Source organism: Capsicum annuum, chromosome 1, assembly GCF_002878395.1.
Source record: "Capsicum annuum cultivar UCD-10X-F1 chromosome 1, UCD10Xv1.1, whole genome shotgun sequence".
Classification (NCBI taxonomy): Eukaryota; Viridiplantae; Streptophyta; class Magnoliopsida; order Solanales; family Solanaceae; genus Capsicum; species Capsicum annuum.
In genome coordinates, this window is record NC_061111.1 from 30,736,803 (window position 1) to 30,753,703 (window position 16,901).

The following is a 16,901-nucleotide window of genomic DNA, read 5'->3' on the forward strand; positions in this document are numbered from 1 at the left end:
GAAAAAAATGAAATTCAGTTCTCGTTACATTGGTCTATACAAAATTATAAGAAAATTGAGAATGTTTCTTATGAATTGAAGTTACTGAAAAGTTTGGCTTTGGTTCATCCCATTTTCATGTGTCCATACTAAGAAAGTGTAGGTTTGATCCTTTCTTAGTGGTACCAGTTGAGGATATCAACGTTAAGGATTCGTTGTTCTACGAGGAAGTCCTAGATGAAATTTAGGAAAGGCAAGTTAGAAGATTGAGAATTAAGAAAATATCTTTGGTGAAGTTTCTTTGGAGGAATCAAAAGATAGAAGAGGCTACAAGAGAATCGAAAGATGATATGAAAGCTAAATACCCGTTCTTGTTTTCGATGTTGGACAAAGTGCTTGAGGTACGACTTTTACTTCCTTTCTTGGTGCATTTCAAATTTGTTCTTGAATCCCTCTATATTCTCCGTATTATCATGCTAAAGGTGTCCTAATCTCTCATTTGGGGACGAATAATCCTAAAGGGGATCATGTAAGACCTCAAAAATTTCAAGAATTTTATTTTGGACCCTCCCTCATGTTTAATGGTAATTTTTGACTTGAATCATGATAAGAGATGTTACTAGGATGGTTAGGAAGAGTTTCAAAATTTTTGAAAGGCGTTTGGGGTCATTTTGGGATCCGAAACCAGTGAGGGTCTAAGATAAGGTCGTGGCACGCCAGGTGTTTTCTACGATAGCGGCATGCTACGTCGCCTGCGCTCCATAATAAGAACATGGCTTGTCCTTGGGCCTCTGTGATAGCGGCGTGCCACGCCCTTAGGCAAAAATGCCCAGTTTTAATTTTTTCAATTAGGGCAAGGGCTTTTGGTGTTTTACCCTATTAAACGACTTTAAACACTCCCAAACTCCTGTTAACTTATCAATTATCAACTTTTACCATTGTTCTTCCCCTTTCAACTTTTAAGAGAAGAAATAATGGGTTTTCTCATGGATTAAACTTTTTCAAGCTCTCAGCTCAAATTTCTATCGAATATTTCTGTTATTAAGGCATGTTGGACACTCCCTATTTTTCTTACTATATTATTGCATCCAATTTACTTGATGTTACATGTTTCTTGGTTGTTTAATTCAAACTAGGGTTGAGGATTTTTGGTTGTTTTACACTTGCATTTGATTTTTCATGTTTTATTGGTTCCTTAATGGTTTAAATAGTGGTTTGTGAACCGAATTTGGGTCTCATGGCAATATGCCTTCACAAAGTTTATGGATTTTTTCATGATTATAATGACATGAACCTCAACCATCATCATAATTTGATTTCTTACACAAGTATTTCATAGTATCTAAACTATCCTTTCAAAAATTTGCATAACTTTAAACAGGTAAAAAGGTAATAAGGTTTTGAAAATACCCTTGGGCCATTGGTTGTGGATTTTTAAACGAAAAATTGGAGTCTAAATTGTTAAACGGGTTATGGATATGATATGACATAATTGGAATGACTTGCAAATCTATTGGTATGACGATACCAAGTTGGGAATGCCTTAATAAATGACTCAATGGTTAATGGTATGTGAAAAACTATTTTAGTTGGGCTTTAAAAAATTATATAGCTCACCAAGAAGGTTTAATCCCCCCGGGGGGGGGGGGGGGCAACACTAAAAATCACGTTTGCCAACGTTGAGGGTCTATGACCACTGTGTTAGCTTTACAAAGTATATTTTTATGAGGATAACTGACTATTGGTGGTTTTAACCTAATTTCTCTAGCTCATGTGGCTAACATGGATTGGAGCCCTTCCGGTAAGGGGAGCCAGATTTATATAACTTGTGGGTGCCTTTAGGTCGGCCTGAACTACATAGTTCAGGATTAAATTTTTAAACAGTCATGTCTCATGTTTCTTGTCCCCTATCCTAGCATCCTATTATCTTGATGGTTGATAAGCACATGTTTTGTGAATGATTTTTGATAATTATATATTTTATTCATGTGTTTTATTACTGATTGGGTACTTGTATATTTTATCCTTTTTCTTGGGTTGCATGCCAGTTTGCGCCAACTGACTGTCCCCAGACGCTACATCATTTCATGATGCGGGTTTGGAGGGATTTTCTTATGACCTTGTGCTACGTTAGGTGGTTAAATATTCATTTTGGATAGCTGTTGAAGTGGTGAGCTCTTCATCATTCGGAAGGTCGAGTTTCTTTTAGTCTTGTATGATTTTAATATTTTCTTTTGACTTTCTTCTGTCCTAGTCGGGGGCATGTCCCGACTTGATTGATCTTCTTTGTTTAGAGGCTTTGTGGACAGTATTGGGCGTATTTCTTTCTGAATTTGGTTTTGACTCAGAGACTTGCTCGTTTTGATTGTTATATCTCTCTTATTCTTCTGGTTAGCTTCCTCATTTTATAGTTATTATTATTGTTGTTGTTGTTGTTGTCATTGTCGTTGTTGTTGTTGTTGTTGTGCTCTTGAGGTAAGCCTCAAGGGATTATTATTATTGTGCTCTTGAGGTAAGCCTCAAGGGGTCATCTCCAATCTTGATTTGTTTGGATGCCTATCACGACTAGACCCTAGTTCGGGTCGTGACACAAATCATGCCCTTTTTTTTTTGTAAATGTTCCTCTTCTATTTTATAATAAGTGATGCTTTTAATTTGAATCTATATATATATAAAAGCAAAACTAAAACAAGACAAGATGCCAAGTGGCAACATATTAAAATAGGCATGTGGCAGTTTTTAGGACAATACTTAATAGTGTTGTAATAAAAAATTTGAATTAAAAAATATTAAATATTTGAATCAAAAGATTAGAAATATTTAAATTGCAAATACTAGGCTTTTTTTTTTAAAAAAAAAAGAATTTTCATTAGCTTAAAACTAGGAATCTAAAATTATCTTAGTATTGATAAAATTATCCTTTTAAATGTCATAAATATATTTAAATATTAAATTAAAGATACTACTACTACTAATAATAATATCTTTTTATAAAAAACATAGTAGCAACACCTCCAATTTTTTTGAAAAACGTAATAGTAGTTGTAATAATAGTAATTGTAGTGGTGAATAATAATAATAATAATTTGTCTATATATGTTATAAATTAATTTTAATATTTAATAAATGATAATAATAATAATAATAATAATAATAATAATCTATCTCTATATAAATTATTATCAAAATTAAAAGCATCACAAAGCCAAGTGGCAAGCTACTGAGAGGCCACGTGACAGTTTTTAGGATAAAATTTAATGGTATTATAATAAAATTAGTATACGTACCCACACGATGCATGGATAATATTAAAGCATTATTTTTAATTGTTTCATATTAAAATATATCGTTTGAACATGTTAAATCATATTATCATATGAAAAAAATTACAACTATCATACTATTTCTCAATACAATGCGAAATAAAATAATTATTTTTCTCCCCCTTCCCCCAACCTACATAGCTCCGCCTCTACTGCCACCTCCTTCTTCACCCCCACCCCTACCCTCTTCAAATTTTTTTCTAAAAAGAAAATATATACCCCTTCCCTCGTCTCCCCTCGGGTTACATAATTCTGATATTATTTATTATCATTTATATTTACATAAATATATGCTGCTTAACTTGCTTTGAACCAAATAATTAGACAAAAAAGTCATAAACCCAATAAGCCTATTCATTAGGTAAAGAAATTGTCACGAACTTTAATAAAATGAAAGCAATAGAAAGGGATGATATTGAAGAGGTGTTAAATTACTATAATTATACTACTATTACTATTACTACTACTACTACGATTATTATTATTATTATTATCACGTTAGTATTGCTATTACTATACACTTTTTTTGGTTAGCACTTTTATTATGTACTATTTATTATTATTATTATTATTATTATTATTATTAAATTAAATATATATAAATATATTTTATAGTATATAAAAGAAATAAATTTTTGAAATGGTAAGAGTTTATTTAGGAATTGATTTTACTAAACTATACTTATCCAAGTTTTAGATATACAATAAGATAGTAAGAGTTTATTTAGGAACTGATTTTACTAATCAATTTATTATCAAAAACAATAAGACGAAACAATTGAATGTATACAAATATATCCTATCATGCCTAGGAACTGATTTTACTAAACTATACTTATTCAATTCTTGTATGCTCTACTTATGGGCATTTGTTTGTTTATTCCCATTTGCTCTTCAATCATGTTACCACTGACAGAGGTGAGGTAGTACGTGAACCAAATTGCTCAATTTCATCTTGAGAAGATTGGTCGTCATATGTCCTGATCCGCTCTTCAGCATGAATTAACTGCACCAGATAAAGTATACATTCACTGTATAAAGAACTTCTAGCACGGACTTATGCTATTAGTATATAGAAGCTAAACTCTAAGCGAATTACTTTATACTATGTCATATTTCGGGACAAAAATGCCCAAGTAAATAGATCAAATTTCAAATTTATAAACTTGCGAATACTCTAACCTCTTTTCGCCAATTAGCTTTTCACATTTTGAATGTCAAAACTACTATTTGAAGCAAGGTACCCACAGAGCATTCCAATCCAAATTCCCTTAACACCAATATTGGCAATGTAACCAAGGCAGGCACCCAATGGAAGGCCAACTATATAGTAGCAAACGATGTTTACAATCACAACTGAATATTGCCATCCAGCTCCAACTGCTACCCCTGCACTTGCACAAGAAACACTCAAATATTGGTTTAAATAACTTAGCACTAAGACAAAGACAACTTTTTGGAATACTTTGATTACCATGAAGTATCGGTTGGATTCTCATTAGGAAGATGGTAGCAGCCAAGAAGTATGCCAACTTGGATATCTCATGTATGGCTTCTGGTTTACCAGAAAACAATCTTGGGTAATGGTTCTTGGTAGAAATTACAGCAACTACAAATACAACTCCAATTAGAGTTGATATAATTACAGCAACTTCTACTGAGAATTTTGCAGTTTTTGAATGACCAGCTCCCAGTTCATTGGATACGCGAACACTACAGCATAACAAGAAATTCGAAGTGTTAAAGAGAAATACTTGAAGTAAAATAGATGGAACAGAACTGGAATTTTCGTAAACTTGATTGCAGCATTTAATCCTAGAGTGATCATCAGTACCCAAATTTACAATGCCAAGCTGTGATGGAAATAAGAAAAGAGTAAGAATAACAAAAAGGCGATCCTAGTAAAAACTAATCAAATTCTATTAAAATTTAAATGTTTACTACCTGGTTGATATAGCATCTACTGCAAGTTCAGGATTCTTTAACTAGCCAACCATAAGGATCACCACAATAAAATACCAAAGCTCCAGGCTGCCAATATTTCACGTGTCAAATATATCATCGAATCAATATCATAACAATGATATAAAGAATAAAAAGTTCTTGTATCGCGAGAAATCAATAGTATTGAATAGTATTTTGTTTTTCCTGATGATGCTATTGAAATACATCATATATATTTATAGTATTATTGTAGTTTTAGAATTACAGAGATAATGATAAAAGAGTTGAGATAACATTATTCAAAATTCAAATTCAAATTAATTAATGATAAACACTAAGAGTTTAGATCAAATTAAAACTCTAAAGTTATAGAGTTAGTTATAGTCAGTAAAATTCAAAATTGTTATCTAGTTAAAATATTTTCAAATTCAAATTTAAAAAAAAAAGTTTTTTATAACTTCAGAAAGTTGCTCACACCTTATGTATGGGTTGAAAAAAATCATCAATTAATTTTTAGTGTTTAATTAGGACTCTTTTTTTTCTCCTTTATTTTTAAATTTAATTTTTAATATTTTTTAATACATTTTTAAAGTTTTTTATAACTTCCTGAAAGTTACTCAGGCCTCTTTTTACGTCTATCTTTTGGGTTGAAAAAACTCATCAATTAATTTTTAGAGCTTATTTAGGACTCTTTTTTCTCCTCTTTTATGTTCAAATTCATATTTTTAATATTATTATTATATTTTTAAATTTTATTTAATATTTACATAAATTATATTTAGATAGTTTTATAATATTTATTCGAATTTTTAAAGAGATAAACATGAAAGGGTAAAAGTTTATTCAAAAACTCTTTAACCATGAATTTCTATTTTTAAGCTAATGAAATCTTTTTTTTCAAATAAAGAATAATATATTTTCAAATTCAAATATTTTAAATTTTTTAATAGATTATTATTACAACATTATTAAGTTATGTCCTAAAAATTACCACGTGGCTTTTTAATATCTTGCCACATGGCTTCTTGTTCTTGTCTTGCTTTTAGTTTTTCTTTTATATATATATATATATATAATTTAAAAATACATTGTACTTTTAAAAAGAAAAACTCATTAGCTTAAAATAGAAATCTATCGCATAGAGTTCTAAAGAACTTTTATTGTTTCCTAAATTTATCTCTTTAAAATGGTATAAATTATATTTAAATAGTAATAATAGTAATAATTATAAATTTTAACAAAAAAAGAAAAAAAACATGCACATAGTAAACGAACTCTACGATATATAAGTAAATTAAATTTTGAAATATTGATCAATTTGATTTTGAATTTATCTAGCTAACTAACTTATTAAAGAATACAATAAAACTTATAATGAATGAAGCATTTAATTAGATGTGGTAACTAGGGAGAGATAACAATCAATTCATAGTCCAAGACAACTAGGAATTTGTTTTAGGGAGTTATCACACAATTAAAAAAATAAATAAATTGAATTAGTTAAGTATTCTAGCCACAATTCAAGCAGATGTTTGAATTTGAAATGAACAAAATTTTGAATTGAAAAATAAACTTACATTATCTCTTAATTTTTGAAAAATAATTTTATATTGAAACCTATATTATTATTTTTATTAATCTATGTCTATATCCTAATCAAGTGATGCTTTTTAGTTTGAAAATAATTATAATTTCTCACTGCAATTTTGTTAAATTATCAGCATAACAAATAAAATGATTTTGAAATTTGAATTGATCTTATCTACTTAACCAATTGAAAGAGAAAGTCATTGAGAGGATAGTAACTTTGTATTTGATCATATGAGTCAAAGCTAAACTGGTTATCCTTCATCACCTAACACTTCATGTTTACATAAAATTTATCAATATTTGTTTGTATTGTATATAGTTTTTAAATGCGTATTAACTTTTGCTTTCTCTATTAAGAATGAAAGCATTTGAAGTGAATTAATTCTATTCTTCTTTTGCTGATTCTTTATTAAAATTTTGAACGATTTAGTTGCAGGAATTATATAAAATAATGTAAAGAAAATGAAAAAGTACTACAGTAAGTACTCACAATTTTTTTTTTTGTCTTTGATTTATTTCTATAATAAATTGTTAAATTTTGCATAATCTACGTTTTGCTATATGAACATTGTGATTATGATGACTACTTTACAAATAGGTTCTAACATTCAAAAGCTTGATGAGTTATTAGTTATCATCATTATTTTCACGTTTACATAAAAGTTTCTTTGTATCTGTTTATATCGCAATTTTATAAAATTTTGAAATTCTTAATTTTTTTTATTTTTCTATTGAAATTTAGAAGAACTGCAAGGACTTTTATTGAATTTAAAAGTGTAAATATCATTTGTGCAGGAACCGAAGAAGACAGGGTGTTGAAGTTATCCGTCACATAGATATAAATTTAAAGAGATGAAGAACAAGCGAGAAATAAATCCAGCACAATTAAAAGTTAATAACATGATAAAGTTTAAGTGATTAAAAAAAGTCAGTTTTAAGTTAAAAGATACTTATAACTTTACATTTAAATTGAAATATAGTATAACATATTATTCAAATTTAAAAATACAATCATGATCTCTCTCTTCTCATTTTCATATTTAAATGAAGTCACTCAAACTCATCATAAGACGATGTAAACTCTAAAATTAATTTGTCTAGATGCAATAATTAATTTGGTGTGTTTTTAATTTGATTTTGAACCCAAATTAGCATTCTAGCCATTTGATGACTTTTGAATTTTTATTTGATCACAACTTCCTTCATGATTTTGGAATGTTAGTGTTACTCTACCACTTAGTACTTATCATTACTTAATTCAAATTTGATTCAAGGTAGTAATGATATATTGCATAAATATTTTTATTTTCTTTCCCAATATTACTCCTTTGTAAATTATCTTGAAGTTTCAAATAATAATCATAAGCTATTTTGAGATATATGTGATTTGATGTGTCTTGATCTTCTTTTGTAAATAGTGTCGAAGTTGTTAAACATGAACTTCTAGAAGAACTATGATAGGTTGATGAATAATAGATTTTCCATTAAGTAGACAAGATATGTTGGTCTTAAAATTCTCTACTCCAACAACTGTGTTTCAACAGCTAGATTTGAACTCCTAAATTTGTATTAGTTGATAACTTATTGAGTTAATGTGGTTGAAAAAATATTTTCAAATTTAAGTAATTAAAGTATAATAGAAAAATATGCATCGATGATTGGAGGTGAGAGGTGAGATTTGAATTAATTTTGAGAATATCATGAAGTAATATAATACATATATTATTATTTATAAATTTTAAACGAAAGAGCTTGTGGTGGGGGGGGGGGGGGGGGGGGGGGGGGGGGGGGGGGATATAAATAATCTAATATCTTTAAATTGTAAGTAATATATATAAAGATATATGTGATTATTTTTTTCACAATATATTTAGTTAGAAGTGGGGGATATTTTTTTTTTTGCAGGGGGATATTAATAATCTAATATCTTTAAATAGTGAATAATACATAGAAATATATATATGATTGGTTTTATTTTTATGTATATTTAGTTACAGGTGTGGGAGGAGATAGATTTTTTTTAAAATTACATATATAACGACATGTTTATTATGAATTACTAAAAATCACAACTTTTTTCAAAATCTCATAAAATCCCAACATTTGACCTCTGATGATACATGTTAATAACACTAGATACTTACTACGGATACAAGTCTTAATTAACTAAATCAGCACGTTTTAAAGGATGTAACAGATAACTTTGCATTAAAACAACATTTAAGCTAACTAATTAAGGTAAAAAATAAAATGAAATCCTACAATTTATGGTAATGAGTTTATTATTCCTCCACATTAACCCATAAACGTTTTCATAATATTTTTTGAAATTAAAAAATCTTCATTCTTCTTGTTCAGAGAAAGCATACGAACATTTTTTTCTTTGATTTGTTAATTTCGTTTGTTTGATATGAATATTTCGGTGTTGTTACATCATTCTGGTGTTTTGGTTAATGGAATTGAGTATGTTGGTTATAAGAGTGATGGAATCGTGATCAGTGAAATGTTACTTATGAAAATTGATTTTGACAATTGTGGGAGAACTGAAAATCGATGAAACAAGAAAAAAATTAAAGCTCGTTACATTGTTGAAGGAAATGCTTGTCCGTTGTTGATTCGTAACGAAATGAGTGTGAAGTTGTATGTCAAAATTTAAAAACTGAGTATGGATTTGGGACGTATCCTCTTATCATCACTACATTAGATAAGTCTGCTAGTGAAATGATTTTGATGGGAAAGTTGGTGATGTAATGTGTTTGGAAAGTCCAGCAGAAAAAGTTGCATAAATAATTACTTATAAATCTAATTCTTCTTCTCCTATGCCTTTTATGGATAGGAAGGGGAACAAAATCATTACTGATTGAAAACATAGTAATGTTAAGGTTGGACAAATCTACAAGGATAAGTGTACTCTCATTTCGGTTATGACGCAGTTTGCAATTGAGCATTCCTTCAATTACTATGCCAAAAAATCGGAAAAGAAAAGGTATGTTATGTTTTTATGTAGCAGGCGTTGTTAATTATGTGACGTTAATTTAATTTTGTATTAAACGTTTGGTTGATGCTTATTTTAAAGAAATTTTTGTCTTTAAGTTATTAAGGCCGAGATACATTTTGTTATGATAATGATACATTTTGCTTATCTTGTGTCACGACCCAAATGGCCATGCGCCGCACCCACACTAACCTTCCTGTGGGAGAACCATCTAAATCAAACCATTATCTAATTACTTAGTCAATAGTAAAAGGATATTTTCATAAAACCATCTTAACAATAATAATCTGGGATTAATCATCAGTAGCGCGAAAATCAAACAATCCACTAACTGAAATTTCCAAGACCCGAAAGTCATCGTACAAGAACTACTAACAAAGGTCATGTCTAAAGAGATATCCCAAAATAAAATAAATAAAGAATGTGTCATTGCCCGTAAGAAGGACAAGATCAAATAAGATAACCCATGAAAGCCTGGAGACGGAGTGCTCACCCTTGGATCAAGATCTGCTATCAAACTCTAGAGGTGAGATCATGTATGAGACTCTAGAACAATTTCTGCACTCAACCAAAAGAAGAGTACTGGGTAGTATCAGTACAAACCACTATGTACTGGTAGGCATCATAGGCCAACTCAACTTAATAACATGTACACAACATAAATAAAATAATAAGTAGACAGGCATCATCACATAAAAAAATTCTCAATGATTCAACAATACAACAAATCAACAATAACAGGTCAAACAGTGCTCACAAACAAGCCACATAACCATCGAGAGTATCAACCATACTGTAAACATCCACAAAATAAACACAAATATGTACACACATGTTATGGGACTTATTTTTGCCCCAATAGTCATGACCTACAGGAAACAATCTATGTTCATGTACCGTACCGGCGTGGTACCCGATTCAACATAAATATAAAAATACCAGCGTGGTACCCGATCCAACATAAATATAAACGTACCGGCGTGGTAACCGATTTTATACCGGCGTGGTACCCGATCCAACATAAATATAAACGTACCGGCGTGGTACCCGATACAACATAAATATATACGTACCGGCATGGTAGCCGATCCAACATAAATATAAACGTACCGGTGTGGTACCCGATCCAACATAAATATAAACGCACCAGCGTGGTAGACGATCCAACATAAATATAAACGTAGCGGCGTGGTACCCGATCCAACATAAATATAAACAAGTATTATCAATATCAATTTACACAACCTCACAGCATACAACATAATGTACCAAGTTTACAAGTATACTTAAAGTCATAAGACAATTCTATCAAGTCAATTTTCAATAAACATTTATACACGAATCAATAATCCAAACATCAACAATTTCAAGCATGTCTGAATACCAATCCACAAGTATCCAATTTAGGAGCATACACAATTAAGTTAAGTCTAAACTCCAATTAAACCGTAACCTACCTCAACCAAAGAACCTGAATGCAAGATACTTTATAAGGGTCTTTCCCTTTCGTAAAGCTTTCGAGTGTTTCAAATCTGTTCAAATATATAATTCTGATAAGAGTACGAATTTAATGATACCTGTTTATAAATTCTTACTCTAAAATTCTTAGGCCTAAACCTCAATTTCTTTAATCCCGAATTAAGGAGCAAATTACCAAAAATGAACAATTATATATAATAAATTGTAATCCAATGGTCTATAATAACATAACATTTACTATCTTTTCCGTAGAATGCCAATGATTGGCCTTTTCATGATTTTTGCCAACTTTCGTACACGTGCACTACCACATATTCCAACTATCATCACCCATCTTTGTTTTTACCTTAATTTGCACGAAACTCATAAAACTCTTTAGTGGAACCTAAGATTTCATCCCATTATAAACGTGCTATTGTATTTAAATTAAACACCAGCAGGCTACTATTTATATAAATTTAACTAATCGTACCTGAAGCTATACTGCAACGGAGGCATCCGTTTTCAAAATACAACGGTGAAACCATTTTCATGCCCCTCTCTTCCTCTCTTTCTGATTGTATTATTAGTGTAAATGGTAAAACCTACCCACTTAAAATTTATCTTTATATTGACCTCATAAGTTAGCAAAATTATGAGTTTTGACTCATTAAATTAATAATTACAATAATTATCTAAATATATGTTAAACTCTTAATAAATTCTCGTAATTTATTCAAAACCTCATAGAAATAAATTAAATATGCAAATTAACTAAAAAGTATATTTTGGACCTATTGAGAACATTATGACACTAATCTGAGGTCGTCTTGATCAAACTTGATCATTATCAATCTCAAATTTATTAAAACTAAATAATCCAACCAATGACTTAAATTACTTCTGAACACCCCAATAATTGATACTACTCATTTCGTGAATCCTAACTCACCACACCAACTATGTGGAGAGATAAAATAGAAAAGATGAGAAAATTTCATAAAACGACCGGGAGGATCATTACATCAGATACCAATTAAACAACCGTTCGTCCCTGAACGGGCAAACATAAGATAAGAAAGGAAACTAAAGAATTACTTGAATCATCAAAAAGATGTGGATACTTGCTACGCATGTCTGCTTCGTTCTCCCAAGGGCCTCCTCAATAGAATGACTCTCCCACTAGACCTTCACAGATGCACTCTCCTTAGTCCTCGACTTACGGGCAACCAAATACCTAGCCGAGCCTATGCGTTCCCCCACCACCCCAAAATCGGAAGGTTCAATCAGTATACAATAACAGAAGACATATTCTTCACCCATATATATGCAACCATCCTATACCGACTAATAAATATGGGTTCATACTAGTGATAGGCGATGCACATGCAGGAATGAATGCAAAGTACACAATCAATACTACAACTCATCATACTTGTCCTCATCGGGATCATTATCATCGTAATCAACCTCCGATCCTTCCGGATATATACATCATTAATAGTATCTTCCGGCCTTGCCATATATCAACATATTATAAATACATCCTCCGGCCTTTCCGGGTATCAATATCATCACAACAGTATCCTCCGATCTTTTCGGGTATAACATATCATCATAATAGTCATTACCGAATAACATACACTAAAATCCTCATAAGAAAATAGTTATATCACCATAGAATATCTATCTAATCAATACTTCCCAACTACTCGTTATTAGTTAACAAACACTTATTATAATAGAATCACTAGTTCGCTAGTCATTCCATAACCTCTAGTTATTTGCCTAAACATTATCCTTCGCATAATCCTTATTCATGGGATAACAACTAACCACTATTTATTTAATAGCCAACATCTAACATCTAGTCAAGGTTTATCACTAGACCAAAAATGCCATTTATCCACCATTCATTATTATCAACTAATCATCCTATATCTATTAATCATTACTAGACAACACATTACTACTTGCCACCAAACCAACTTTCATTAACTGACATCATTCATTATCTAACCATCATTTACCAACTAATCCTTTCTTACATTTAGCAACTATTCAAAATTATTAATTAGTCACCTCTTATTACCAACATCTCTTATTATCTAGCCTTATTAATACACAACTCCTCGTTTATCGACTAATCGACATCACGAACTTAGTCATTAATCCTAACTAATATTCACTTATGCTAGACCCAACCTCACCATAAGTCATGCATTAACTTTCGCTAGCTACCATGTTTCAACTAAGTTAGATTCATTAACTAATACATTGGATTTCTAGCCATCACCAGTTTTCAATCAATAAAGTCGTAAGCAACATACGACATCTTCCTCCATCCCATATCGGAGAGATATGTATATAGATATATATGTATTCATAAACTGTAATCGTATCCTTTACACTGATAAACACTCCTCGAATATTCAATCATTATCATAACACAGCCCTTGGCCCATTAATTTATCCAGAATAGCCAGAATATCATAATCACAGCCTTAGGGCCATATACATATTCGAAACTCATATTGATAATCATATTTATAAGCCGAATCATATCTCTAATCATCTCACATATAAGAGGTATCTCACATATTGGAGGCATAATATAGACAGACATGTAATTGTCTATAGGATATCTTATATCGATAGGTCATACATCATGACTACGAGGAATATCACCTCTCTACGCCAATTTGCATATTTAAGGGGAAGTAGCATCTCTATAGGTCAATCATCAAGTCTAAGAGAAAATAACATCTCTATAGACCACATAACGTATCTAGGAGGAATATCATCTCTAGATGTCCAATATCACTTCCACAGGAAGTATCATAACTATAACACAAAAGCCACAATCCAGGAACATCAATACAAGTTACCAAGTTATGAAGTAACCTTATTCTAAGGTTTACTAGCCTCGTCTATGTCTAACATCCGCAACTAAGTCCACAAGACTTAACACTAGTTTAGGCCTAAGTGGGCCAGACGATTTCACTTCTAATCCTCAATTTCCATAATTAGGCACACTATACCCCAAACTAGGGTAAGGTATCTGGTTCATCTTCTAGATGTCAAGTAAGCCATATTCAAGCATAAGATAGCAATTTCAACTAGAAATAAGGGTACTTAAGTCAACTCTACCTAACTTACAATTTCAAGACTACCACACTAGCCCAATAAGGCTAAATACACAAATTCGGCTTCAAATGCTAAAAACATATCCCAAACATTGATTTACGTCATAACCATGCTACAACTAATCTAAACAGGAGAGGAAAAGCAATAGGATTCAAAAGAGGTATAAACATGCCATTTTATGGGTCCCACAGAACTAGAGCCTACAACACATTATCCTCCACAACATCGTTAATATCTATCTAATCATCATTCCTTAACCACTCAATAAGAAATATCCTCCAAGTATCACTCAAGGAGAGATCCATCATGCCATTTAATAATTCATTATTCTCCCATTCAAGATCATCCTTAATTATTTTATGAATGTAACTAAGCCATTTGATTTTGCATTGCCACTATCATGATAATTACTATTCTCTAAAAGTGTCATGTATCAGCCAACTTTGTGGGATATGCAAATGTATAATTTAGCCATAAGGTCAAGTCAATAATAATTTATCTTCTCAAAATTTTTCCTAATGCATAAATCCACAGCTACAACTTATGTCCTGACAATCACTAACTCAATATTTTTCAAGAACAAACACTTCATGGTCAAGCCAAACCTCTCTTATATCACTAACACCAATTTAAGATATACAGAGTCATTCTTATTTCTACCTAACAATATTTTTATTACGGGCTTTACTTAACTCTTAATCACCCCAAGAGTGATCCCCACACCACTAGCACATAAGCAAGGCCAAATAAAATAAATTGATTATAGGTCATTGACAGTCTCATCACCAATATCACATTCTAGACAAGTCATCGATCAAATTCTATAGGTATCAACAACCTCTACTAGTTTTTGTCACTTTTATTTAAAACTCATTAATTTGCCGAGCATTAAGAATTCGTTCACATAAGGAACTCAAAGATAATGTCACTTAGCTAGTCCTCACAAGGAACCCATTATAGTTTCAATAATAGAACTGCACAAAAATTCTAAATACAGTCTCAATGGCCGGACTACACAAGGATCCCCAAATAATATCAAATATTCAAACTACACAAGGGTCCATCCATAACATCATTAACAAAAACCACTCATTACGGAAAACACATATCACCTCACTCTTTTATTCATGTCACTTTTTCACCATCTTTTCCTGACATCACATTCTCATATCATCCTCTCAATTCTCATACCATCAATCTCATCAGTATAATAGTACCAAAATAAGTAAGCACCTTAGAATTTCTAGTTTCATAATAGCAAGAAATCAAATAATCCCATCATATTTATCAATAAAAACAACTTAGTCAATTTTCATCACTTAAGAAAAATAATTCACAACAATGACAAAAATCTAGCAACACAAGTTTACTCAATTATCAAACACAAGCAATCAATAAGTTCACAACTTTTACAAGTCTTTACCTATTAACAATAACTTTTAGACCTTAGTAACATATACCAATTGAAATCTCCTAGATTTTTATTCAAAATTATTAAGATACCAATTGAAATTGACTAGATACCAAGTGGATTTAATCTAGTAGTCCAAGATTAGGATGGCACGATGGAGAGAAAGAAAGGAAAATGACTTCTACATGCCTCATAACCTTACGAAGATTGAGTGTGGGGCCCTACACACCAATCTACAAAACTCTACTTGACATTGCTCTTATTAACAGATACCAATTGAATTCAAGTAATAGCATGTAACAAAGAAGAATTTGAATTTTCCTAGTGTCCTATAGCCTCTCGAAGAAAAGTACAGACGTCTCCGTACCATTTCGTAAGACTCTATTAGACATGTTCTTGTACGACGAGATCGACGAACCTAGGGATCTGATACCAACTTTGTCACTACCCAAATGGCCATGCGTGGCATGCACACTAACCTTCCTATAGGAGAACCATCTAAATCAAACCATTACCCAATCACTTAGTCAATATTAAAAGAATATTTTCATGAAACTATCTTAACAATAATAATCTAGGATCAAGATCTGCTATCAAAATCTAGAGATAAGATCATGTATGAGCCTTTAGAACAATTTCTGAACTCAACCAAAAGAAGAGTATAGGGTAGTATCAGTACAAATCACTATGTACTGGTAGTTATCATATGCCAACTCAACTTAATAACATATAAACAACATAAATAAAATAATAAGTAGACAGGCATCATCACATAAAAAAATTCTCAATGAATCAACAATACAACAAATCAACAATAACAGGTCAAACAGTGCTCATAGACAAGCCATATAACCATAAGAGTATTAACCATACTGTAAACATCCACAAAATAAACACAAATATGGACACATATGCTATGGGACTTATTTTTGCCCAAATAGTCATGACCTGCAGGAAACAATCTATGTTCATGTACCGTACCGACGTGGTACCCGATTCAACATAAATATAAAAATATCAGCGTGGTACCTGATCCAACATAAATATAAACGTA

General features: G+C 31.1%; 1 protein-coding gene across 1 annotated transcript; it reads right to left on the reverse strand.

Moving 5' to 3' along the window:
- Window positions 1-4,200: 4,200 nt before the first annotated feature.
- On the reverse strand, window positions 4,201-10,910 carry LOC124897541 (protein DETOXIFICATION 30-like). Its single transcript, XM_047410323.1, has 4 exons — window positions 10,905-10,910; window positions 4,777-5,155; window positions 4,510-4,691; window positions 4,201-4,308 (listed from the first exon to the last, which is right to left on the reverse strand). The coding sequence occupies exons 1-4, from the start codon at window positions 10,908-10,910 to the stop codon at window positions 4,201-4,203; spliced, it is 675 nt and encodes a 224-aa protein (XP_047266279.1).
- Window positions 10,911-16,901: the final 5,991 nt, after the last annotated feature.